General features: G+C 46.2%; 1 protein-coding gene across 2 annotated transcripts in view; it reads right to left on the reverse strand.

Annotated features, from left to right (window-relative positions):
• The window catches only part of AMOTL1 (angiomotin like 1), a 58701-nt gene that overhangs the window by 13818 nt on the left and 18811 nt on the right, over positions 1 to 26072 (reverse strand). For both annotated transcript variants that reach the window (XM_069015173.1, XM_069015181.1), the window contains 4 exons: positions 19997 to 20273; positions 15830 to 15974; positions 14675 to 14764; positions 4206 to 4351 (listed from right to left, as the gene is read on the reverse strand). In XM_069015173.1, coding sequence (XP_068871274.1) covers positions 4206 to 4351; positions 14675 to 14764; positions 15830 to 15974; positions 19997 to 20273 — 658 coding nt within the window. The remainder of the gene's footprint in view (positions 1 to 4205; positions 4352 to 14674; positions 14765 to 15829; positions 15975 to 19996; positions 20274 to 26072) is intronic.

A 26072-nucleotide genomic window follows, 5' to 3' on the forward strand; every position in this document is an offset into this window, starting at 1 on the left:
GACGGATGAAGGGAGAGCAGCAGATATTGTCTACTGTGGTGGCTGGTGTGGGGTCTGTAGCTCAGACCCAGGAAACCATAACCACTTCGGAGAGATGGTCCCGGGAGGAACCGTCTTCCCAGGGCCCGTGTAGTTTTCCTTCAGCCACTGGAGTGCCTTTGCAGAGAGGCTGTCAGCTCTTTAGTGATTTCCAGCTAGTGATTTCAGTTCTTGTTCTGTGAGGCAAACCCCAGGCTGGACCAGGAGGAGAGATGAGAGGCTCGTAGAGCAGTTCCACGTGAGGCAGCTTTATTAGCCCACACCCCGCGAAGGGGAGGCCAGGGACGAGCTCTCCGGTCTCACAAAGGCAGAGGGCTAGATCTTATAGGGGTACAGGGGTGGGTGTGAGAGGGTAAAAGCCAGTGAGTTACAAAGGATCTGCATAGGATCTCCAAGAGGATCATGGGTCTGTGTCCTCTCTCGCCATAACTGAAAGGTGGCTGCCTTTTCCGGGGGGATTCTAACCGGGGAGGTTATGCAATCTCCCTATCTCAGCAGGCCTCCCTCCAGGGCAGAGGCTGGGCATACCCCACAGTCTACCTCGACTTCAGCAAAGCTTTTGATACTGTCTCTCACAACATCCTTATCGGTAAACTGTGGATGAGTGGACAGTGAGGAGGACTGAGAATTGGCTGAAGAGCAGATCCCAGAGGGTGGCACAGGGTCTGGTTGGAGGCTAGTCACTAGTTTCATCACCCAAGGTTCAGTACTGGGCCCAGCATTGTTTAACCAATTAATCAATGACTTGGATGAAAGGGTAGATGCCTCCTCAGCAAGTTCCCTGCACATACAAAGCTGGGAGGAGCTGCCGATACCCCAGAGGGCTGTGCAGCCCTTCAGAAGGACCTCGACAGGTTGGAGAGATGGGCAGAGAGGAACCATCTGAAATTCAACAGGGGCAAATGCAGAGCACTGCACTTGGGGAGGAATAACCCCATAGTCTAGTACAGGGTGGGGGCTGACCTGCTGGAAAGCAGCTCTGCAGAAAAGGACCTGGGGGTTCTTTACTATGTGGGTGACCGAGCACTCCAACAGATTGACCAGAGAGGTTGTGGCATTTCCCTCACTGTAGATAATCAAGAACCATATGGACAAAATCCTGTGCCATGTGCTCTAGGATGACCCTGCTTAAGCAGGGAGGCTGGACCAGACAACCCACTGTGGTCCTTTCTAATCTTACCCATTCAGTGATTCACGTTCATGTGCATGGACCGAAGCTCAGCCAACTTTTCACTTTAATTCCTCCCAGTAAAGAACAGCTTCTGGACCCCAAATAAATTGTACAGCTGCTTTCTGAGTCCTCTCCAATTATTCAGTTTTCTATTCAAAGCATGGAACAGACACTGATTCCAGCAGCAGTCTGCTAAATGACATGTGGTGATAATACCACCTACACATGTTGAATTAAATCCTTCTACTAGCAGGCACTCAGGATAATGCAGATTTACATAGCAGACTATCTTATGTTAATTCAACTTAGTAGCTATTGCTTATTTCTCAGGGCTTGATTTAAAACGCTGTTAATTACAAGCTGGTGGTAGAAGAAATCTGGATGGATTTACAAAGCAGTGCATGAGCTAGAGCTCAGTTAACAATAATAACAGTCATTTTGATTTGACTGAATTTGCGTTTTCTTCAATATATTCCCAACTATAGTAAAAATCCCTGCTTTAAAATGAAGGTTTAACACTGCTGCTTATCTTCTGCATGTGTCTAATTAAGATCCAGAAACACTGGAGACTGTTGAAAAGGTGCTCTGATTCAGCCATGAAACAAGACAAAAGGGAAAGTGAGTGATGGAACTTGGGCACATGCTGGCAGTCTCAGATTAACTGCACTTCACCCAAGCTGCCTGACGCTGCCTTGAACAATTAAAACACAGCAGCTGGGCTAAAATTCATTTGAACTGCCCATAGAATGAAAAAATAAGTTAAAAGGTACCAGATCAACATGGGTTAGTCAGGCTGAGGACTCTGATATACTCTGACAAATACCACTGCATCACTTTCATATATGTCACCTCTGACATCTACCATGCCCCAGGCAGGAGATTACCACCTCTGTAACACCTACAGTGCCCCAGGCAGGAAGTTACCACCTCCATAACACCTGCCATGCCCTGGGCAGGTTAGGAGCTCCCTAGAGGGGAGCATCTAACCTATCCTCAGCTCTACCAGTCCACAATCCAGGATCCAGCAGAGGCACATTTCTGTTGGATGACTAGAGTAAAACCTGACTGCTGCCAAGCTCTTAGAGCCCTAAGGCTGCAAACATATTTATTACAACACAGCAGGCATAAGGTAGGTTCTTGAACCACCTGCCTGGAAATCACTGTATATGCTTCTGCCTTCACTAGTCTCTGCTCAGCAAGTCAGTGTTACCTGCCCATACCACACTGGCAGTCTGTGGACCAGACATGAGCTAAACACAATTTCTTCCCCTGCATGATGCCATGAGTGTAGAAGCAGATATTGCCACCTAAAACATTCCTTTATTCAGCCCTTTGTAATGAAATGCAAATATAAAACCTCAGGTAGCCTTTAAGCCAAACAGTATCAAGTGAATTATGTACAGATTCAAGATACGCTGGCTCCTGCAGCTACCCTAAAGGGACTACCCCAAATACACCAGGATGGTGAGCAGGCTTTAGGCTAACTAACAAGGGAGCAGTTAAACTTAATGTGATCCTCTTCGTGCTGCCGAGTGCATCCATCCAAGGAAATGGAGTTTTCAAAATGTTTCTAAACAGGGAGTTGGAATGGGCCAATGGTCAGGTACAAAGCAGCAATGCCATCAGCTCTTACATATAGCACCTTAAATCTTCCAGACTCTAAGTAAGCATTGGTTAGCCTAACAGGGGGTCTGTTATTGCGGTATCATTAGATACCCCAGCAAAAAACATTCAAAACTCACTGAGCTCAATTGTCCCTTCATCTTTCCAAGACAATGAATTTAACTGCAGGTATTTGGGAAAGGCTTTCTCTGCTCCTCACAAGACCCTTTGCATCTGTGCACCCAGCAGACTCCTGTGGATTCCCCCCTGCCCTGTGCCAGCTCTGGGGAGGGTGCAGGTGGAAAATGGGGCTCTGAAGGGGAACAGAGCTGCCCAAGATCATGCCAACACTGTGCCAGAGCCTGAACCTCTACCAAATCTGCTAGGGTAATGATTCACCAATGGCCTTCCCCCTCACCAATGACCTGCTCACTCAGGTAGTAAAGATTATGTTTCTTTTACTTCCCATGAAACACTCTCCCTCTGTTGGTCCCATGGACAGAGATTTTAGGGGTCTAAAAGGTCAAAAAGGCCTGTTTTGACAGTCTTGACCGATCTGCAAGAATGCACAGACTTTCAAATAGTTACTAGAGCCATACCTCCTGATTTGAAGATCCTTAAGGAATACAACAAACTGAGACTTTCTTCACCAGTAATGGAGAACTGATAATGTCACTCAGTTATAATTAAAACTGAGCATTATTTCCACTTTGAATTCGCCCGGTTTCAGCTTCCACCTACTAGGTATTGTTCTGTCTGTCAGTTTAAAGAGCCCCCTGTGCCTGGGATTTCTCTTCCTATCTGAATACCTATTTTCATTATCAGGCTTATATGATTATTGCTTAAAGACCTCTTGGAGTTTCGGACTTCAGTATGACAGGTTCTCTTCAGCTCTCAAATAAAACCTGTAGCTCTAAATCCTGGTCAGTCTGCTTCCAGCCAGATCGGCAAGACTTTTTAAGATGCGAAGTCACCAAACCCTGCACTGCCGTGTTGTTGTGCATACCTCAAAAGCTTCCTGGTATTATTTGGCAAGAAATGGGATGCAGTAACACCACATGTCTGTATCACAGTCCAGGACAGTGAGTAGTCAGTTTTTAATTCAATTTTTCTGTTAAATCCTACCATTGCCTCAGCCACCAGCTAGTTAAATTTGATCTTGCTCCTGATTACACACTGAAGGATTTGCTCTACACACATCTATGGTCTCCTCTGCTTGCTTGTTTGGCTCAGTACTGTATAACTACACATGTTCTCTATAAAAGGGCCAGTGCAAGCGAAACAGGAAGACCTAGCACCCTGTGGGTAGAAGAGAGCCAGGACTTGGATGGAGAAAGGCCTAACCATGAGCCATGTCTATCCCCAGAGCACAGAAATATCATCCATGCCTCACCTCCTCTTCCAGCTTGATAACCTTGGCTTGTGCATTGTTTAGGGCCTGGTCAAGGATTTCGATGTGCCTCCGCTGGTCCTCATTGGCAGAACGCACAGCTGCCAGCTCCATCTCCAACTTCTCCTTCTCCTTCAAGTGCTCTTTATCTGAAAGAAAGACAAGAACAAGAGCCACTCCATGAGCACAGGTCACCAGGCCACACACCAGAGGTAAGCTGCCACCTCCCTAGGAAAGCAAAAATTATGTGAAGCAGCAGCGAGTAGGGCCTTTACAACACAGTGCTGAGACACAGTGGGCAAGAAGCTTCTACTGCCAGGGCTCAGCCCCTCAGTGCCCAGCCTTACACCAGCAGCAGAAACAAGTGGCAGCTTGGACTGCATCTGCACTAGCAGAGCTTGTGGACCCCAGCACTGCCTCACAGCTCTCCATTCTGCTGAACTGCTAGCACATCCCACAGTAAAATTTTGGCTTGCACCAACTACCCCTTTTTTAAACAACACTCTACATCAAGGGCTGCTTATAGCTGCCAGCTTCAATGCTGCTGCCCTTCTGTAATGGGCAGGAAACCTCAGCCCCATGGATGTGGACTGTGCTGTGCCTCGTGCTTTTTATTTACAAGGATGGAGATCGTGACATACAGAAAATTTGAAGGAGCTGAATAATAAACACAAATCTGTGCTGGAGAGCCTGAAAATGGAAAGAGGGGAAAGCAGTAATGAAGAATATGATAGGAGGCCTCTGCACAGGCTTTCTCTGACCATGCAGAGAAAAGGGAGGCGCCATGGGAGCCATTTCAGCCCTATGGAGATCCTGGGTGACCTTCCAGACCTGCAGGACTTAAAGATCCAGTGATCAGTGCTCCCTCCTGTTAAGCATCACAAGCGATACTAAAGCATGTAGATAATCTCTGTGCTGAAAAATCATCCTTTTTTGGGGTAAGATTTAAACATTAAAAAAGCAAACTGGCTAAATTCAGTCAGCTCTGCTCAGATCTTTGTCTTCAGCAACAAACTGCAGGCCCACCATTGACTTCGCTGGCAAGCTGCCTGGGAAATGCTTGGCTCCATCTGCTTCTGCCCTGACAGTGCTGAGAAGCCATTTCTGGGAACATGAGTGTCACAGGCCAATCACTGCATCCCTGATGTCAGAACACAAAGTTAAAGACTGGAGTGAGCAAGGGATCAAGGTTTCCTTCAGTGACATCTGAGATTTCAAAATCTGGCCTTTGTTCTGAATGACAACAAAAATAGAGTACTTGGAAAGCCTCCAGGAAGGAAATTTCCTCCAAAAATTTATTTGGCATCAATTAATCTTTGTTTTGATTTTTGATTTTTAAAACATAGCATTACATAATCTATTATTTTTTAACTGAAATGAAAAGTTGCTTCAAAAACACTGAAACACGGGAAATCTGCCTTTGAGGAGCCAATTCAGTTTTGTTATGCCTCAACAATGGTTGTCAGAGGCATGTGGCGAGAGGGAGTGTACACGTGCCACTTGCAGGAGACAACCAGGGGTAGAGGAAAGCCTCCTCTCTGGGAGACTTCACCTGGCACCACCTCCAATGAGGCAGTCAGTAGGAGACACTGTGGAGGGGCTTCTCCAATCAGGTCGTGAAAAGGTGTCCACCAATGGACGGCCCAGGTTGGACTGGACCAATGGTCCCCTGCCAGCAGTCGGACTTTGGGAGGGGCCAGGGGGTATAAAAGCTGCGTCAGGGCTCCCCGCTGCTCGCTACTGTTCACTGCTGCCGCTTGCTCCCTCCTTTGCCCTGGCCCCAGCCTGCCTTCTGGCTCTCGTGGCCTCGCTGGCTTGTCCTCGCACCTGCCCTGCCTCCCTGTGCCCCTGCCCGTTACAGTGGGGATTCTGTAAAACGATGTATCAAACCAGGAGGCCAGTGGGAAAGAAATATCTATGGACAGATTCTTGGTAGATGTTTCAGAGATGTTTATTTCTCCAGCCGCATGGCCGGGGCTCTGCCGAGGAACTGCTCAATCACAGGACCCGAGGGTCCTTGCCCGTGCAGGGAACACAAAACAACCAATGGGGAATGAGGCTGACCAGGGGCAGGGAAACCCCGTGTCTCCCCCAGGGCCCCTCTCCCAGAACCACATGGCAGGGGGGAAGGGACCCCGACATTTCACCCATTTATTTTTAACAAAAAGAGATTAAAAACCTAACATTGAAAACAACTGGATAAACATAACAAGAACAGTTTCAAAACAAAACAAGCCACCTTCCTGAGTCTTTAAATGTCCAAACAGATTCTCCGGAACATCCTAAGGCTGACACAAGGGAGACAGGACTCTCCAAGCATGCTTTGTGGGGAAACTGAGGCAGGAGAGGGTTTAATTTCTTCTCTCCCTCTTTTCATCCCCCCCTCGGCATCGGAGAGGAGTTGTAGGGAAACAGAATTGTATAGGGAAGCCATGGGGTGAAAAACTGATTAGGAATAAACTGGGGATAGGGTAAACTTAGGAAAGGGTTCATATTGGGTATAGGGTAAAAGGGGAAAGTAGGTTGTGGGTAGGGAAGTTGCTGGGATGGATATTGTTTATAATTTTGTGCATAACGGCTGCCTTTGACGGGAATACCTCCAGGCCCAGTAACATTTGCTGCTTGTAAACCCTTCTTTCCTTGCACTATATCAAACTGTACAACTTCCCCATCTCCTACACTTCGCAGGTAATTTTTAGGGTTATTCCTTTTAATGGCAGTTCTATGGATGAATAAATCTTCCCCTGTATCATCTCGTGTTATAAATCCATAGTTGTTTTTGACATTGTACCATTTCACAGTTCCTGTGATTTTCGTGGCTACAACTTCTCCTATCACGTGCTTGCGTGTTTGTCGTGGCTGCTGGTCCCACGTGGCCACCACCTTGCTGACTCCAGTGTCTCGGCCGGGCCCCCACGTTGAGGCTGCTCCGCGCCCTCTGAGCGGCGCTGCTCCGGCGCGTCTCTGGGCTCTGCGCAGCCCCGCGTTGTCATCGCTGCTCGCCCCGCGCCCTCCAAGCGGTTCCGCTCTGCCAACTCCACGCTGCTTGGAGAGCAGCCTCGTTTCGGCTCGGCGCTGCATAGCTTCTCGTGTCGCTATGGAAACCGCTGCTTCTCTCTCTACAGGGCTCTCCGAGCCGTATGCTCAGAGCGGGCTTCCACGCGGCTGCTCGTGGCCCACGGCACCTGTGGCACCTGCAGCATCGCTCCCTCACTCGTGGTCGCGTGGCCGGGGACCCCGAGACAGGGATGGGGTCCGCAATAAGGCGCAGGCTCCTGAGGGGGCCGGGCACATCCAGCTCCCAAGGGGGCCGGGCACCTCCGCCGGCACAACTGCAGTCACGCGCCCCAGGGATGGCCGCCGCACAGTCTCAGCCATGGGATTACAGCCATCCTCTGCTTTAGGGGTATGGGGCCATACAAATGCTCCTGAAGAGCTTCAGTGATTACAATGGATCCATGGAGATATGTTTTGTTTGATCCCTTATCTCATCCCAGATCTTGTACCAAAAACACTCGAGACTAGTTCCAGGAGGATCAATATCAAAAAGTAAGTCTCAAGAAATACAGAAGAAATTTTTGAAAAGCCAGTTTAAAAATTGTTCTAGATCTCCCAGAACAAATACTTTCTTGTTTTCTTGTTCAAGGATTCCTTTAACTTCTAGATACATTTCTTTCTGTGGCTCAGAGAGCCTCATTTCCCACGATTCTTCCCTAGTCCAGAGAGAATATCCAAACCAAGGTGAGAAGAGAGAGATCTAGAGTGGTTTTTACTCACAAATTTTCTGTCCTTAGGGATTGGGGATCATTCTGCTTGCAATTCTCCACCATTCATTGAAGTGCAGATTCTGTAACACGATGTATCAAACAAGGAGGCCAGTGGGAAAGAAATACATATGGATGGATTCTTGATAGATGTTTCAGAGATGTTTATTTCTCCAGCCGCATGGCCGGGCTCTGCCGAGGAACTGCTCAATCACGGGACCCGAGGGTCCTTGCCCGCGCAGGGAACACAAAACAACCAATGGGGAACGAGGCTGACCAGGGGCTCAGGAAACCCCGTGTCTCCTGCCCAGGGCCCCTCTCCCAGGGCTACATGGCAGGGGGAGGGACCCGACACCTGACCGCTGCCTTGACACTTCACCCTGCGTCCCTGCCTGGGCTGCCTGCTTCCAACCTTGCCACCCTGATTCAGCCGGTCACCGTGACCCTGCCCAGGGTCCTGGTCCTCCGGTCCGACTGCCCACTCACCGCGTGTCCAGGGCCGTCGCCACAGGAGCCGCACCTGTGGAGCCGCACCTTTCTGGGAGCCGCGCAGGCTCGGTCAGATGCAGTCCATGCACAGGCAGGCAGTGTGCGCATCCCCTGTTACCTGGACACTGACTGTACTTCCCTGAGTCGCTGGTGGTAATGCCCTCTTTTTCTCTCTGTCCCCATTCCGTTCCTATTTTCCTTAGTCTTGCTTTGTCTTTTCTAGCCCTCTTTCATAATGTAACTCCTTTTCATTTTGTTTTTCGTTACCGATAAACGGTTCTCACACACAACATTTGCCTCATTTGGCTTAATTTCATTCCTGACCATCCATTTTTAAAAGAATTTCTCACAGTTCCCCACAGTGGTATGCAACACTGCCCCAAACATATAGCTCATCCCACCCAAATGTGACCACTCAAGTTGGAAGCCCAACCATCTGCCTTCCTCCAAGCAGGGTCAGAAAACTTACAGCCAAAGCCATGCCATTTCAGACCTGAACTACCCCCAGCAGGGCCACATTCTTCCTTAATGTCAGGTGGGATGAGAACAGGTTTCATTCACACACCATCAGCAGGTGCCAGTGGCAAGGTGAGATGTACACAAGCTGAGTCATATGGAACAAGGCAAAAGTGGATGAGATGAGCCCAAGCCCAGCCAGCTGTCTTCCCACTTATCCTAAAAGGAGGAACTCATCACCTCATAACAAAAAATCCTGGCAGCAACACCATAATGGTGGTCACTGCAAAGCCCACAAGCAAAGCCCAGTGAGTGCCGCGGACACCGCACCATTGCCACCATGAGCCATCTTAGTGTGATGGTGGCCTTCTTCCCTTGTTGGCAAGGGATTTTATATTAGACATGCAGACCTCTTCCTTCAATGCAAAAATATTTACTTCAATCAGATTAGCCAGAAGGAACATTAATATCTATTGTAGAGAACTGTAAATCTGAGCAAATTATCAGGGAGCTAATGTCATTAGAGGGTGAGGAAGTTGGAAGATGAATGCTACTTCAGCCCTGCACTCTACCACCTCATGCTGGGACCACATGTGCTCTGCTCTGGATTTGAAACCCATGTTTCACATTACACATGGGGATAACACACAGTAAAACAGGACTTGGGATCTTCATTTTCAGCTTCCATATCGGGAACTTGAAGCCCTCACCCTACACTGCTGCATTGGGCTTTCTATCCCACCAAAAGAGGACAAATTATAACAAATACACAAAATAATCACCACTAGAAAGCTGGCAAGAAAAATTTCCTGAACAGTTCTCAACACTTCTCCACATCAGCTTCATCCTGTAAAATCCTGGAGGTATATAAGTACTTTACTTGCATTAATTTTTATTGAAGAAGGACTTAATCAAACATACCTTAAATTCTCTTCAAGTGCAAACAAGGTATCCTTAAAGTCTAGAAATACTGTTTTACTACACTACCCTTGCATACACCTTTTTAATTAGAGGACTCCAATTAATAACTATTTCTATGTTCTGGTGGGTAACTGCCACACCCCATTACAGAACAGCTCCCAAAAGGCTTCACTATTGCAGCTCACAGTTGTAATCTCACAGCTTTCTACACACTGCCTCTGACTGTTGTACCTCCACACACTGTGCATGTGACACCTGTACCCTGGCTGGGTAGATAAAAGGGGATAAAGCAAAGGGGCTGTGGGAGAGGAGCAGAGAAGCACCCTGCTTGCTTGTCCAGCCAGTTTTCAGTTTTCTTTTTCTCTGGAGAGAGACGAAGAGTTGAACTTTTGCTTTCCTGGGACTTCATTTTTTTTCCTTTTTCTCTGCTGGACTGTTTTAACATCAGAATACATTGGGAGGAGTTTCCACCCAGGCCTTGGCCCTGGAGGTGGGCCCACCACCCCGTCCCAGCTCCAAGGAGGGGGAGAGAGAGAGAGACTACAGAGCGACTCTGAAATTTTCCCAGGTTTTCTCTCTACAGCGAGAGGTTTCATTATTTGGCATTAGTATCTTTTTTTCCCCTGTGTATTTGTTAAATAAATAGTTTTTATCTCTTTCACTTTCCTTCGAGGAAAACATTTTTTTCCCAAACCTGATGGGGGAAGAGTGCTTTGTAACCTGCCTTCTCTCAGAGGATATATTTCTAAAGTTGGCCAAACCAGCACAAATTTAGTGGCTTTCAAACCGGCTTTCTGAGTTGTCAGGATGGGCAAGTACACCAAAAGTAGCCAAGTCTTGAATCTGCTTTGAAATGGAAACTTGAGACAAAAAGATACACTACATCTATGTCATCTCATGCCTTTAACTCAGATGTGACTCCCACTTTAGTGCACATTACATCAAAGTATCAACTTATTTGACCAATTTAATGACCATCTCAATACATCCCAAGCTGATTTTTGCCTTGCTCTGATGTTGCAGTGGCAACATAGACATATTTAAAAGACAGTCCTTGCTACTACAAAATGGCCACTGCTGGCAGAAGAAAATATATCAAATTACAGCAGTTGGAGACTTATTTGACTGCAGGAGATTTGCTGCAAACAAGAGTGGCTCCCATACCACATCCCTTGCAGTACTTCCAACAATTTCTCTTAGCAGGTTTTCATTTCCCAATGGCTCTTCACTCACAGCTGTTAATTCCACAGATGCTTTCCAGTGACCATGCCTTTCCTCAGTGAAAACTGAAGGACTTTAGTCTCTCGTCAGTCTTGCAGCTCCTGACATGGCAAGTGTGTGGAGGAGCTCTGCCATCTGCTGTCCCTGGTCACAGGTGTACATCATGGCAGCCGCTGCCAGTCACCTTGGACCAGCTGATGTACCAGGATGGGGCACAAGAGTCACCTCTTGTGCTCACCTAGATCAAGCTGTGTCCCAGCCAACTCCAGTGGCCCAACCTTCCTGAACAGCTAAGTACCATGGCTGTGAGGCAGGGGATCAAGAGCAGGATGGGCCCTCATGCTCTGACAGTCTCCCCAGACTGACTGTCAGAAGGAATCTGAAATGAGGACAGGACCTTGTTGCCTGCTGGTATCCACTCCATAATAATATGCAGAATAAATGAATCAGTATTTACTCCAAGCAGCCAAACAGGAGAAGGTTTTACACAGCTTTACTAAATACTCTGCACATTAAATAAGGCCAGGTTGCCAGGCCCAGACATTGAGGTGTTCCCCCAGAAGAGCAGCAGAGATACTGTCCATCTGCCCAAGCCTCAGTCAGTCCCCTACAGCTGTGGTTTGATGCTGACAAAGCTGGGCGAAGGGAGGCCTGGAGCAGCAATGCAGATTATTTCCTGATTATTTCCTGATTATTTCCTGTCCGGAAATGGGAATATTTCTTTGCCTGGGATATTTGGGACAGAGATATATGCACAAGTTCGTGGCACATGAACTGAACACTTCCACAAAGCATAAGGCTCTATCAACACACTGCTAGAACTGTCCATGCATCCCCACTAACAGATGCAGAGCCATATGGATGGGCACAGACCTCAATCTGTCTCAGACACCTGAAAAAACAGTGCTCCCACAGTTCAGAAATCCCCCCCAAAAAATACACAAAATTCTCACACTCCACCAAAACATATTTTTCCCAAGATATGACATTGTAAGCTTTCTCTCAGCCCTATGCCCTTGTAACCATCCTCAATGTTCCCGCCTCTCCCTTTCCACAGCATCTCTTAGCCTCCTCCTAAGTATCTCTTCTCTTGCCTGTATGGGTCCATATGCCTTCACCAGTTGCTACTTCATGGCTTTCCTTAAAATAACCCTTTTCCCTGACAAAACATCACCTAATTATCTTGAAACTAATCTGGTGTAAGTAATTTCCAGCCCCTGATAGAACAGTAACGTTTCCCTTAGGCACAAATGCCTAGCACTCAATACTTTGAGGCATGTGGCCTGGCTTTGTCTATTATTACTGCAAATAATAAGATTTTTTTGTCACCTCTGGTCTCCATCTCAGAGCATATGATTGCTCTGCACTGTTGCACTGCTAATGGAGACCTCTGCGAGGAACTGAGAAATGATCCTTGAACATCCTGCCTTGCCATTTTTCTTTTTCAGGGAATTTTTCCTATTATTGGAGTTTTACCATAGAAAAATTGGTGTGCAGTACTACCAACTTGAAGAATCTTATCTTTCTTTCTTCAGCTCATCACCAGAGTGGCTTAAAAATGACAACTTTTAGGAAACTGCTGATGTTGGAGTCTTCTTATATAACTTGTTTATAATGTTTCCAGGCTGTCTTCCACAAACATAGGGACTAGAAATTTGCTTTTGCTTTCCTAATGAAAATTAAGATTTGCAGTTACTAATCTGCACTTACTTAATAACCTGCTACTCTTAGGAAAAAACCAAAACATCAGTCCCACAACAAACTTTTTTCTCGTCTTCTAAAAATGACTATTTCAATCTCAGTGTATATAAGGCAGCTAAAACTCAGTTTCCTTCTTCTCAGTTTTCTGCCTGTGCATCCCATTAAAAGGCACGAGGAAGATACAAACTGTGCTTGCAAAAACCCCCAAGTCAGCAGTGAGGTGCAACTGAACCCCAGTCACAGTCTGCCCCTGTGGAAGACTCCCAAACACAAAAACATCAGTGTATAAATGCAGTCAGCAACAGAGGATTTCCAAGCAGAACCTTTTATGGACTCTGAGAGGGGTGTTTTAGGCAGACACCCTGATACTGAGGTCAGTACTGTGCATGTCCCAGCAGTCCAAAGAACACGACTGAAGAGGACCTGCTTTACATGTGCCCATTTTTCTATTCTTGGAAGCACTCTGCATTGCATTAGTAACATTTAGCTCTCTGGCCTAGCCAGGAGACACTCCAAGCATCCAGACCTTCTTACGTGACAGGATCCAAAAAGCTATATTTGTTTGTAAGCTGTGAATTGATTGCAGCAGTACGCTGAGTGCACAGTGCAAAGTTTCACTGCTAGATATTTATCAGTAGAAGCACAGAGCATGTTTATTTTCCATAAACTGGAAAATAAATTGATTCCATCCTGGGGATTTAACTCCTCCTTGTAGCTAATAGCATGTAGGAACACTGCCAGGCTGTCTCTATACAAAGAGAGCAGATCCCAGTCTCCAGTTTCCACTGAGCAGCTTATCCCATTTGAACTCTTCCCAAGGATGACAAGATTTATACAGCAATGCTATTTCCTTAACAGATCATCCTGCTGGATTCACAGCAGTATCTACACCCCTTTATGCCGTTTGCTAATATGGCAAAGCTAACATGTCATGAAAAGATCACGGAATTCTTTTCTGGTTTGTGCACATATGTACCAAATGATCAGCCCTGCTGGGCTCCTCGCTGCTGGTGGGAGCCAGGAGAAGGCTCTCCAGCATTTGGAGCAGCTGGTGGACATTACAGGGCTGGTAGTAAGGCATGTTGAGTAGTACCAAACTCTGCAATGCTAACGGAGGTGGATAATTCTCCACTGCAGTTGCAGCTCATCTTCCAAGGAAGTTCTTGGTGCGATAAAACAGAAGGATTAGCTGTACACAGCACTGAGCGTCAATGGGATTTAAGTTCACAAGATACTGCACAGCTTCCAGGTGGCCAAGCCCTTCTGGAAGCATGCTGAAGATGCTTAGGATACAAAAGAAGCCACACATTGCCACACAGCATCCAGATGCTCACATCAGATGGTCACACATACCTCAGTGCATGGCAAGGAAATCAGCAGCACTATGGCCAGTCATTATGGGAGCCTACTATGTATTGGGAATGGATGCTTTCATAGCAATAAAAGTCATAAAATCTTTGTCCCTCCTGTCCTTTGTAAAAAGGGTGGTCCAGTTCTGCTCTTTCTGCAGTTAGTCAAACCATGGCACTGACAACTAGTCAGCAGAGCTTGCTCTGGGCTTTTCCCAGCCAGGGGAAGAATCTGGCTTCTCTAGAAAGCATTCATCCCTAGAGATTATCTCTGCAAGCAATGCTTCACAATTTCAGATAAATATTTATCAAAAATAAGCTAAGTTGTGTTACCATTAACTCCCACTGCTTGGTTCTGGTGCTCAGAGAGAAAAAACCCTAAACAATCCAGTCTGCAGCTTAAACAAGAGTATGTGATGAATTAGCTGAGTAAAACCAAGCTACAAGCAAGATAACAGTTAAGAGCAAAGTATTCACCTCCACTCCACCATGTATATATGTGTGCATGTGTGTATGCATATATATATATCTCTCTATCTGCATCTTCCAAACAGATAAGCACAGTACTCACTCTGAGTGGCATAAAGGCCCTCTGTTGCCTTATCCTCGTGCCCATCGAAGTCTCTGCTGGCCAGCTGCCTATTGGCTGTCTCCAGTCGTTCTGCAAAAAACAGGAAATACTTCAAGTATAAATATATGTATATAAAACTGTAGGCCAACCAAGAAAATAAGATGCATGCCAGCAGAGCAGTATAAATAGACTCTCTGAAGGAGGACATTAAAATGGAGGCTGACACATACATAAAAGATGAGGCCTTTGACCTCTTCCATGAAGCTGTGTTATTCAGATTCACAGAAACTGGGGGGAAAGCCTCTGCCATTCACAGCTGATGTGCCCAGGCAGTCATCTCTCACACTATTCAAAATGCACAAGGCATCTGTAATCTGAATTACCCAGCTTTGCGAGGGGATGGCTCCTTTCCTGCAGTGAAGAGCTGCCCCTGGTGCAGCAAGATGTCCTGGGCAAAGGCAGCCCCCAGCCCAATGACACCACTCCTTGGGGATGTCCTGGGAAAGAAGGCATTTTCTGCAGCCAAGGACAGCTTTCCCTGGAAAGGTCCTGTCTACAGAAATTCCCCTGCTTCAAAAAGACCATGTGACCCACCTTGCACCACTGCAAAACACATAAGTCAGAAGGCACCTCACTGCATGAGCAGCGAGTACCAAAGTACCCCCCATCAGGAACCCGGATGGGCAATAGTGACCCAACATATCCTCCATTTCCTTTCTTAAAAGGATACACCCTCAATTTTAAGTGTTTTAAAAAAGAGATACCCTTTGATACTTGCTACTGATCTGTGAAGCCACTGACCTTGGAGATTTATGGGTAACACAGCATTGTTCTACATTACAATTTGCCCTTCAGCTCATTACGAATGGACAGGATACTGTGACTGGTGGCCTTGCTGTCGTATCCATATTTTCAAGTGCTGAACACAAAGGCACCATCTGTAGCTGATTCTTACACTTTGCCAGAAGGTTTTTTTTGCCACCAGGGGGGTGACAGCAGTTTTGTCTTATGCCAATGACCAGGGTCTGACTTCTCATGAACATGTATCTCAATATTGTGTGAAGCCACTCCTCTAAAGCCTGCTGCTCTGGAGCTTGTAAGTGAAACACCATGTCAACCAGAAGGGAAAAAAAACCACAAGCAACTGTAACATACCACGGAGATCCCTGTTGAAGTCATGAAGCCTCCTGATTTCTCCTTCGAGTTTGTTTCTCATCGCTTTGTCCAGAGACTCCCTCTTAGTGGTGGTCTTGACCAAACCCTCGTAAGCTTCTGAAATCCTCTGAATCTCTATTTCAAACTGAAAGGAGAGAAAGCTCTTGTTAAAGCCCTGCAGGAATGTGTCCCATCCCAGTGTTTGCCCAGCACATTCCAATAAGACACAAGGGGTCACGGCAATGCTCATGTCCAGTGTCATGCCAACGACCAATTCTGCAATGACCAATCTCCCTGGCAGAGGATGGCACGAAGCCCCAGCAATGCTGGCGGCTCCTGCAGTGGGAACACCTGTAAACACCCTGTGGGGCAGCTTACCATGTTACAACGCCCCATGACACCCCACTGGCAGCTCCCAAAAAAGCTTGTGGTGGGCTAGACTTGATGGAACTGCTTGATTGCCTTTGGTCTATGACCATGGTGACTGCTTTAATGCCATCCAAGAGGAGAAAAAACAGGAAATGGTGTACTTGTGTGGGCTGTATTCTCTCCTAGAAAGGGTGTAGGAGGCAACATTTATTATTCAACAAGTCCTTGATCCAAAACTTATATCTCTGAGCTCTGAATGCCACCAGAAGTATTTTAGGCTCAGCTCTGGCCTCATGTTGCTTTTAAACTACTGTGATCCATTCCTTTCCATCCTTGACTGAAGACTGCTTTATACAAGAAAAACTCTCCATAACAGACAGAATCAATTGTTTTGGGTTTTCAGTCTTCTTAACTTCATCTCCTTGAAATCTGACAAATTGCAGGCAGGGTATGCAGAGGAATCCCTTAGTGGTGAACCTGCATCTTAAGACCTGAGCTCAAAAGACTGACACAAGAATAGTCCTGGGTAGAGTTTTGCTCAATCCAATCCAACTCTTTTAATAAGAAAATGTCATGTTAAGTAAAATCAGTGCTGCAGAGATGATCAACACTGACATGGGAATCTGTTCCTGCGTGCCTGGCCCTTGTGTTTGTGGAGAAAGTCTTGAGAATGCGCACAAGCTGGAAAACCAAAAGACATACATATATAGCCTCCCACATACCTTTCTAAATCTAGCACTTTTTTGGCCTCTTGAGTCATGGGTGGGACAGATTCACAATTTTTAAAGCCAGGGTGCGAGCTCACCTCCACTTGCTGTAGAGTTAGGTCCCTCTCAGTAAGCTTCAGGTGTGATTTTCCAGCTGCAGCACTTGCAGAATGAAAGCTACAGGGACGCTGGAGCTGTCACCCCACTGTCTGTGTAGGAACCTGCAGCCAGGCTCCAGCAGCCTGGACTTGCACTTCCCATGATGCTGGAGCCACTCTGTCAAGATACAGCCCATGGGCAGGCAGCACCTCCAAACCATGCACCAAGGAAAGCCTGGCAGAGCCATGATGGGGAAACCTGATTACCTTCCCCAATTTCTGCTTCCAGCTTGTTCACAAGCACAAAAGCTGAAACAAATGGGGAAGTTCAGACTAGACATGACAAAGCGTTTCTTTACTGAGTGGGTGGTCAAACCCTGGAACAGGTTTCCTAGAGAGGTGGTTGATGCCCCAAGCCTGAGTGCTTTAGAGGCATTTGAACAATGCCCTTAGCAAGATGCTTTAATTGGGTTCACCCTGAATTGTTCAGGGAGCTGGTAAGCCAGTGTCTGCAGGAGAAGATGCCTTCTCCAGAGAGCTCCTACCACAGCAAAGCAGATTTGCCAGCACAGAAGTGGGTTTCCACAGCCTGGCCCAATGCTGCTGATTACCATAAGGGCTCTGCCTGGCCCTCTGTATGCTGGTATTTCCCAAATCACATCACCACACAGACGGCACCCCGGAGGCAAAAACTTCCTGTAGCAAGTGCTCCATCAGCACTGAACAAAATTAAAGGAGAGCAGAAGAACAGCCACAAATTGTGTTGGCGTTTCTCAGTAGCTCTGGGATTTCCTTCTCCTTCTTCCATGGAGGAGAAAAAAACAATTCAGCCTTTTCTCTGCCTGGTAGCTCCTGGAGCCAACCCACTCCAACAACCCACTCATGTGGCACGGGGAAGAGCCAGCCCAGCCTGGCAATTAAACTTCGGCAAGGTAACGCCACACAGAAAAGGGAAAATCATGTAAAAAGCTCAAAATTAAATGCACACAATTCCTCTTCCAACTCTTTTTAGGTAAGAAAACAACTCATCAAACAGCACAGGGATTCATCACTACCTTATACGTCTCTACAGAAAAGTCTGTTCACACACAACTGAGAATATGACAACCTTCAGAGCTGTGATCTCTTTGAACAAATGCCCAGAGAGTCCTGCTAGTCAGGCTGATTTTCTCTAACTTCTTCTCCTATTCTGTAATGAATAAAAGTGATGGGAAGGTGGTGCTACCTAGAATAAAATTGTTACCCACAAACAAGAAGTACTCCTTCCTAAGCTTTCCACTTGAAACAAGAGGGAAGAGTTTCACATCTAAAGTACGTAATTTAACTGAATCACATTTTCAGCGGTGATGTTCAGCTGAAACTGTGGGAACAGAGGAAGACCTGCCCTGACCTTGTGCTCAAACACAGCAAAAGCAGCGTGGGAGGGATACCATGTGTTAGAAATTTGGTTTCCTGAAGAAAGAATGCACTTGAGTATGTGTTTTACTGTAATACTCTGCTTACATTCTCCCAAAGTCAATGGGACTCAAGTCCACACTTTATTGACTGAAGTGAGACTTCAGCCCATGCTTGAATACCTTTCTGTTGGTGTCTGATGCAATCGACTTGCAGGGCATCCAAGATAAAGAGAGAGCCATTTCCAAGAGTGAAAGAAAACTGGAATATTTATAGGGCATTACACTTAAATACCTTTTACTGAACAATGCAGCTTTTGTAAAATTAATAGCTGGAATATTTCTTTTTGCCCACAAAGGCCACAGGGAAGTTAATATTAAGTTTTTGCAGACTTCTTCAGGAATAGTTGATGTTGCTGCAAAGATTTTTTAACTAAGTTTAGGAAATGGTGTGAATAAACTCAACTCATCTTGTTGCAGAGAAGGAGGCAGAAAAGACAGCAACTACAAAACACCTGGTATTTTTTCTCATCTGTTTGAACAGATTGTCACAATTTTTTCCCAAAGATGAGGCTGGGACATGGTCTTTCAGATCTGCTTCTTCTCCTTTGAAGGGTATCTCCAAGAACACCCTGATCTGCACAGCACAGAAAAAAACTGAACTCCTATATAGACTCCTAAATTCAGAAAGAAAAGACCTGCAGTCTAAGCTCATTTGTGTATAAGTGGTGGGGAGACATCAATGAAACAGTAGTGCAGGGTCCTAAATCAGTTATTTGATCCGTGCCCTTGGGACCCAAAGCCAGCAGATCTGGGGAGCATCTCTGCTTTGCCCTCAGTGAGCCTCAGTTTTAAGCAATTTCTACTTCATTTGATATGACCCTTCATCTTCTCACCCCAGGCAGTGTGCAAGACATCACCCTTCTCCACTGAAAAAACTTGCATGCTTACAAAAAAGAGGATGCAGGATCTCCTATAAAAATGGGTTTTGAGCAAAATCTTTACCAAATGGTTCTTTCAGATAAGGGGGCAGTGCTTTCAGAACCAACATGTTCAAATGGATGTCTAACATCAGTTCTTAGAAACTCAAAGAGCAGTCACTGAAAGCCTCTAAGACAACCCAGTTAATCCATTTCCAAACAATGGACAACCCCACTGGTGGCTGTTACACTTCCAAAGAGTGTGGAGCACCACACAAGCTTATTGTGGTGGACAAGATGTGCTTAGGACAGATGTGGATGTGCTCTTCATATGGTTTTCACCTGCATCTCTAACCCCTGTGCACATGCTGCAGGATCCAGCTGCACCAGGAACATACTGCCCATGGGACACTTCCAGGGAAAGCTCCAGTGAGGCCAGCATGGAAGGATGGAAGAGGAAAATATCCAGTTGAGATATGTCTGATGGGCTGCCCTGTTTTGCAGGAACCCACAAGGCACAGGATTACCCTTCTGCGAGACCACCATGGAGAGGCATTGGTTAGAGATGGCCACTGGTGCATCCCCATTGCAGTGACACAGCTATGAAGAACAGCTGCCCAAAGGCACAAGCACCAAGATGGTTGCCCTGGCCAGGCCCCATCCCAGACTCTACACCTACCTTCTGCAGCTTGTCTGCCTTCTCATAGTACCCCTCCAGCTCCTGCCGCAGCACATGGTTCTCCTCGGAGAGCATCTCTACCATCTGCTGCGCCCTCTCCACGATGGCAAAGGCGTCGGGCGTCAGCTGCTGGCCTGGCAGCGTTGGGGTCTGGGCAGCCGCAGGGGCCGGCAGCGGGGGCAAGGAGCCTGGGAGCAGAGGGCCAGCGGTGGCCTGCGAGGACATGGGGCTGTGCTGCTGGGCCGGCGGCGGCGGGAAGGGCGGCTGGCATTGTCGGCTGTGGGAAAGCACACATGGGGGAAGTGTTAGAGCCGCACACCCTCGAAATGCTCACGGGAGCTTTCACCTAATGACTGCATGGTTTATTAATAGTGCTATAACTGGACAGTCACGACTCCTAAATACCAACAATCACAGCAGAGACTGGGTAAATTGTCTCCTTGCCTGCCCTTGACAGTGACGTACACATCTGGCATGAACGGATAAAGGAAGCACTGACTCAAAACCAGCATTTTTGTCTAGGTGTGCAGCTAATACTTCAGCAGCAGCCAGCCTCTCCCTGCCTCCCCTTCCCACAAACGCCACGACTGAGAAGCATAAGCTGGCAGGCTTGAAGAAAACACAAGGGATGCATTACTCACCCTTCAAACACCGCTCCCTGCCCAGAGCAAGACCAGCAGATCAGCCGAGTTGGGAGGCGAGAGGAAGTGATGTGAGCAAAGCAGCATCCCTGAGTGGCTTTAGCAAGGGGAAGAGGGAAGGGCTGCTGCGGAACTGCTGGAGGCACAGCCCTGTTCAATCACGGTGAGCCATGAAAGCCATCTTCCAGTGGGAGACCTCATTGTGTCACTCCCCGATTAAGGGCATCCATCACCCACCAGACTCATATCAGGGAAGAATAAGAAGTGAGCTTGTGAGCTAGACTTGCTGTCAGCAGGCAGTTCTTTAATACACCTGAATCATAATTTGCAATGGCTGGAAGATAATCCAGGAGGATGCCTCAGCAGTGAGGGTAACCCTGCAGCTGGCAGCCAGGTGGGATCAGAGTCCCTCGCTCGACCTATCTCCATCCCTTCATCCACTGCACAGGCAGCCTCAAAGCCTCAGCCAGGGGAAGCAGCCCCATGCAAAATCTCACTGTGCACAGGCTGAGCCACTCCTCAGCCCTGATGCCAAAGCTCTGGAATTTCTACACTGATCTTGTTTAAGAGACTCAACCCAGACCATGTGGTACCACAGTGTCAGGGCCCAGTCTGGCTGGAAAATAAGCTGGCTGCCGGACTCCACCTGAAGTCGGCAATCAAGCACCTTCTGGAATTTGTATTTTAACTTAACTACAAGCTATTAGGCTTGCTGTTGATATCATTACCTTTATTTCTATACCCTACACAAGGCACAAGACATAATGAACAGACCTATTTAATCCACTGGGCCTCAAAGATCCATGAATGCTATTTCTTAGACAGACAATTTTGTGCTATATAAAGGCATAGTAATTGTGGTTATTGTTGTCTTCAGCACCTACACAGCTTCTCAAAACAGGGTTTTCAAAAGCCCTGAGTATTGGCCTAATTCTACTGACAATAACCCACCACTTCTTTCAACTGCTGCAGAACAAAGCTCAAAAGTGAAGGCAATTTTAAAATCCTGCCCTAGAAAATGAACAGCACTGCTCTAACAAACTTGTCTCCGCCAAGCCACACGACAGCAAAGCAAGCCAGCAGTTCAGCCTTAATCTTCTGTTCAAACTAGAGTGAAAGCAAATAGGGCTCTGCAGGCCCCCAGACACAGCAAACACACGGTCCCACAGTCCCACACTCCCATCCCAGCTTTGCCCAGAGCATCCACTCTGGCACTGAAGGTACTGAAACGGAGGAAACACCAAACACAAGCACATTGCTAACCTGGCCAGAAGTACAGAGCAGTGCCCCTGGGAAGAAGATCCCAGCAGAGCTTCATGCAGCCAGCATCGAGGAAAGCTGCGCTGAGCTCAGTCTGGTCTTGAGATGGCTTTTACCTGTCTAGCATAGACATGCTCTAAGGCTCTGTCTCTCCTGTAAATTAAACATCCATGGAGGCAGCTCAGGAGCACAGGAGAGGGGTCATTCCCCCTGGGCAGCTCCCAGGGCCAGACAGGTTTGCTCTCAGTCCCAGGCATGTTAGTTCTCTGGCAGAGGTGTAGGCTAATAACTAAGGTGCTAAATGTCAACTAAAAGAGGATAAAACTTTCCAAAAGACAAGAAGTCTTGGAGGTGCTGTATGACACTTCACAACAAAACACATAGGAATTCACAGAATTACAGAATGGTGTGGGTTGGAAGTGATCTTCAAAAACCATCTAGTCCAGCCACCCTGCCAAAGGTTTGAACACTTTCCACTAGATGAACACTGTCCACAACCTGGCCTTGAACTTCCCACGATGGAGCATTCAGAACTTCTCTGGGCAACCTGTTACAGTGCCTCACCACCCTCAGCATAAAAAATTTCTTCCTTCCCCCTTTCCTTCTGGTGCTCCAGTGTGCAAACCTGGCAGGGGACCTGATCCCCATTGTGGGACTTGAATATTCTTTTGCTCAAAAATCTGAACAGTAAGTAATATCATGTCACTCACAGTGCAAAAGATGCTGCACAAGTGACCACGAACTCAGACAAGCACGCGACACCACCTCAACGCTGCTGACAGCCGGTCTGTGCTCACATGTTTTACCACAGCAATGAATTCAGATAAGTGTGAGCTTGTTTGTCTTTACCGAAAGAAAAGGCACAGCTGGTTTTATGCAAGTAAAAGCCCAGCTGTCTGGATACAGTTACGCCCCTACAAAGACACTCAGTAGAAAGTAGAAGACTTGGAAGATTTGATGCAGGTACAGATTTTTTCACTTCTTTAAGGGAATAGCATAGAGCAATAGAATTAAATTGATCTCTGAATCTAAACCAGTGGAGATACAGCAATCTTTCTATTTCATTATGAAGCACAGCAATCTTTGTCCATAGATTCACCCTTTAGACCCTTGCATGAACTTTTGACACTGTACTTCTGGAAAATCTTACCCTTTCATCAATTTAATCCTTTCTTGTCACTTTAGTCTGTCTATCTTTACATACAGAGGAAGGAAAGGCCACAGAAATCTCTATTTTATGGAACTGCAAATGACTTCTTGAGCTCCTAAAGATTTACACCCTATAGCAGCAGCCAGCCACCAGAGTCTCAGCAGCCATGGCTACAGGAGAGATTCTCCAGTTTTTTTCCAGCTTGGAAACTGAACAGGTACAATTGACTTTATACTTCTGGATACACAGCTGTTCAACCAAATTAACGCTTCTGACTTTCTTTTTACTTGTTTAATCTGTCCCAATTTAGTTCTGACTTGGCCAACTGCAAAATCTCTGAGTATATATTGAATAAAATAAACACAGCAATTCATATTAACAAATCAACATTTGCAAAAATAGGAATATTATAACATCAGCTTAGTTCCTATACAAATTCTCATATAAAGCTCCAAAGAAACGCAGCAACTGGGATTATCCTGAGATCCTTTGGGCTTAGTAAAGAATGACATTCTCACAATGCTTCTACTGTATTTTAAATGTTGATCTTACTCTGCACTAGAGCAGGTTAAAATCTTTCAGCCAAACACATTCTCGGTGAAAATCATCCTTCTTAGAAGCATGCGACTGTGGAACATTATGAGTTTTGGCTGTCTCTGCAACATTTCAGCTGCATTTCTATTAAAAGCATATTTTTTGTTAATATTATTCTAGAAGTAGTGCCCCCATAAGCTTCTGCAATGTATTCTAAAGAAGGAAAAAAAGAAAAAAAATTAAGGAGCACCAGCAGGCAGTAAGGCTTTCAAGGGCTACTGTGTTGGGGTCACTAAGCACTCTCTCTCTTTTCACAAATGTATAGCTTGTAATACATATATAATAGCTTACTACCTACAGCTTGCAATACAGTGTCTTCAGCAAAATACTTGACCTCAGACCTCACTTTCATAAGAAGTCCCTCAAGATTTTGGGGCTGCCCAAGCCCCCAGATTTAGGCATGGTCTTAATACTCCTCTTCTACTGGCCCACCTGGGAGCAAGAATTACCAAGACAGAGGAATCTGGGGACAATTTGTAGCTTTATGTAGGAATAAGAAACCTGGAAAGGAAAATTAATTATAAAGTCCACTTGCTGTTGATGACCAGGAAATCATAAATACAGAAGAGCTGTTGTTGGATAAAGCAGTGCAGCATTAGTAATAAAACGAAAATGCCTGTAAATGTCCTAAAAAGGAAATTCCACCTCTGCCTTGCTACAGGTACAGTGAAGCTCTCCTCTGTCTAGGGATGGAAAGGGGCCGGTGGAGCAAGGACTTTGTTTCCAACACACCATGGCATTTACATTCATAATTAAAATGCCCTCCTCTAACCTATTTAGCTCATCTTTCTGTGAATGCTTTGCCTTCCTTTGCCTCTAGGGCAGACTGGCCTATTTCATCTTTCAAAGACTCTCCCCAGGCACTTTATCTCACAACTTCATGCACCTACTGTGGATGCTCTGGCTGAGTCAGCGATGAGAATAAGGCATTTCTGGGGTGCAGTTCTTTGAAGTTGCCTTAGGCTTTTACCTTACAATGAGAGTAAAAAAGTGTGTGAGATGCGCTTATTCCTGCCCATTTACTGGGTGCGTTCAGTCTAGCTACTAACCTCAAACCCAAGTGTCTACCTGATCTCATTATGACTTCTGCAGTCACAAAGCAGACTTCAAACACTTCTGTCTCATTGTGAATAACATGGAGGAAACAGTATTATGATCACGCAGGAAAAAAACAGGATCCTGGCAAAGTCAGCAAGCCCAGTCTGATGGTCATGGTGCAAGGAAACACAACTATATAGATCCACCACTAAATGGTGCTACAGAAAGAAATGGGAGAACATTTGCCATAGCCCAGACAGGGCCCTCATGGTATTCTCTGTCTTATGGAATCAGCAATAGCTGCAGCACCTTGTGAACACAAGTGTTTGTTTCAGAAAACATTTTGCAGACTTGGACTCACATCTCTTGAATTCACTGTTTTGTTGGTGACATTTGTTAGTTCTGGAAAGACTTGGCCCAGCTTCTTTGGCATGATTACATAAAGATTTTGCAGGTCAAAATTATAATCTAAAAAGATATATGCTGTATCAAACATATCCTCGGTAGTTAAGAGAGGGACAGGATATTGTATTTCCTCTCAGAGATCCACACTCAGAACAGGCTCTCAGCATAAGGAAAAGGTGCCTTCCTCAGCCTCTGCACTTCTAGAAGAACCAGCTGGGATAGTAATAGAGAAGGGTAAGGAGAAATGACATGGGATCACCCAAGCTGTGGAAACAGCTTCATTTCCCTTTCATTTAGTTTAATGTAAGGCATATTAGACCAGAAGGAAAAGGATAGAGAGCAAAGCTCCTCTGCAGGGCTGCCAGCATCCACGTAAGATGGAAGCGCAGCCTCCAACCCACGCTCATGTTTGGGCTATCCTTGCTGAGAAATGCCAGGACAAGTCAGTTTGGGCGTAACATCCTTCAGCTCATCCACACTGCCAGCAAACCTGCCTGCCTGGGCTGTCTCAGGGAAGAAAACAAGCTCCTTGTGTCCTGTCAGCAGCCACAGACGTGGTCGAATCGGTAAATACCAACAGGTTGTCTGAAAACAGCAGTAATATGTGTGGGGGGAATAAATACACAAATAACTGGAGAAGTAGCAGATTATTCCAGCAGTTAATTATAGACTTCTACATCCTGGCAGGGTGGAATTTTATGAGGTACATAAAAAATGGGATGTATTTAAAAACAGCCCAGATTTATTATTTTCATTGATTCTGCATGCTGTCTTTCAAAATGCATGGATTAAATCAGAATGAAAAGGTGCCTGCGTGATTGTCTCATGCATGTACCACAAATTAATTCCCCTCAGTGAGCAGCTGAGTTTCCAGTTCAAGGCTTCATTTGCATTATACACACTTTTTATTAATAGTGCAGAGAAAGAAATCATTCTGAATAAAAGACACCAGGATCTGACAAGGGCCACTGGGATCAATGAAGAGGAT

This window comes from Aphelocoma coerulescens, chromosome 1 (assembly GCF_041296385.1).
Source record: "Aphelocoma coerulescens isolate FSJ_1873_10779 chromosome 1, UR_Acoe_1.0, whole genome shotgun sequence".
Lineage (NCBI taxonomy): Eukaryota > Metazoa > Chordata > Aves > Passeriformes > Corvidae > Aphelocoma > Aphelocoma coerulescens.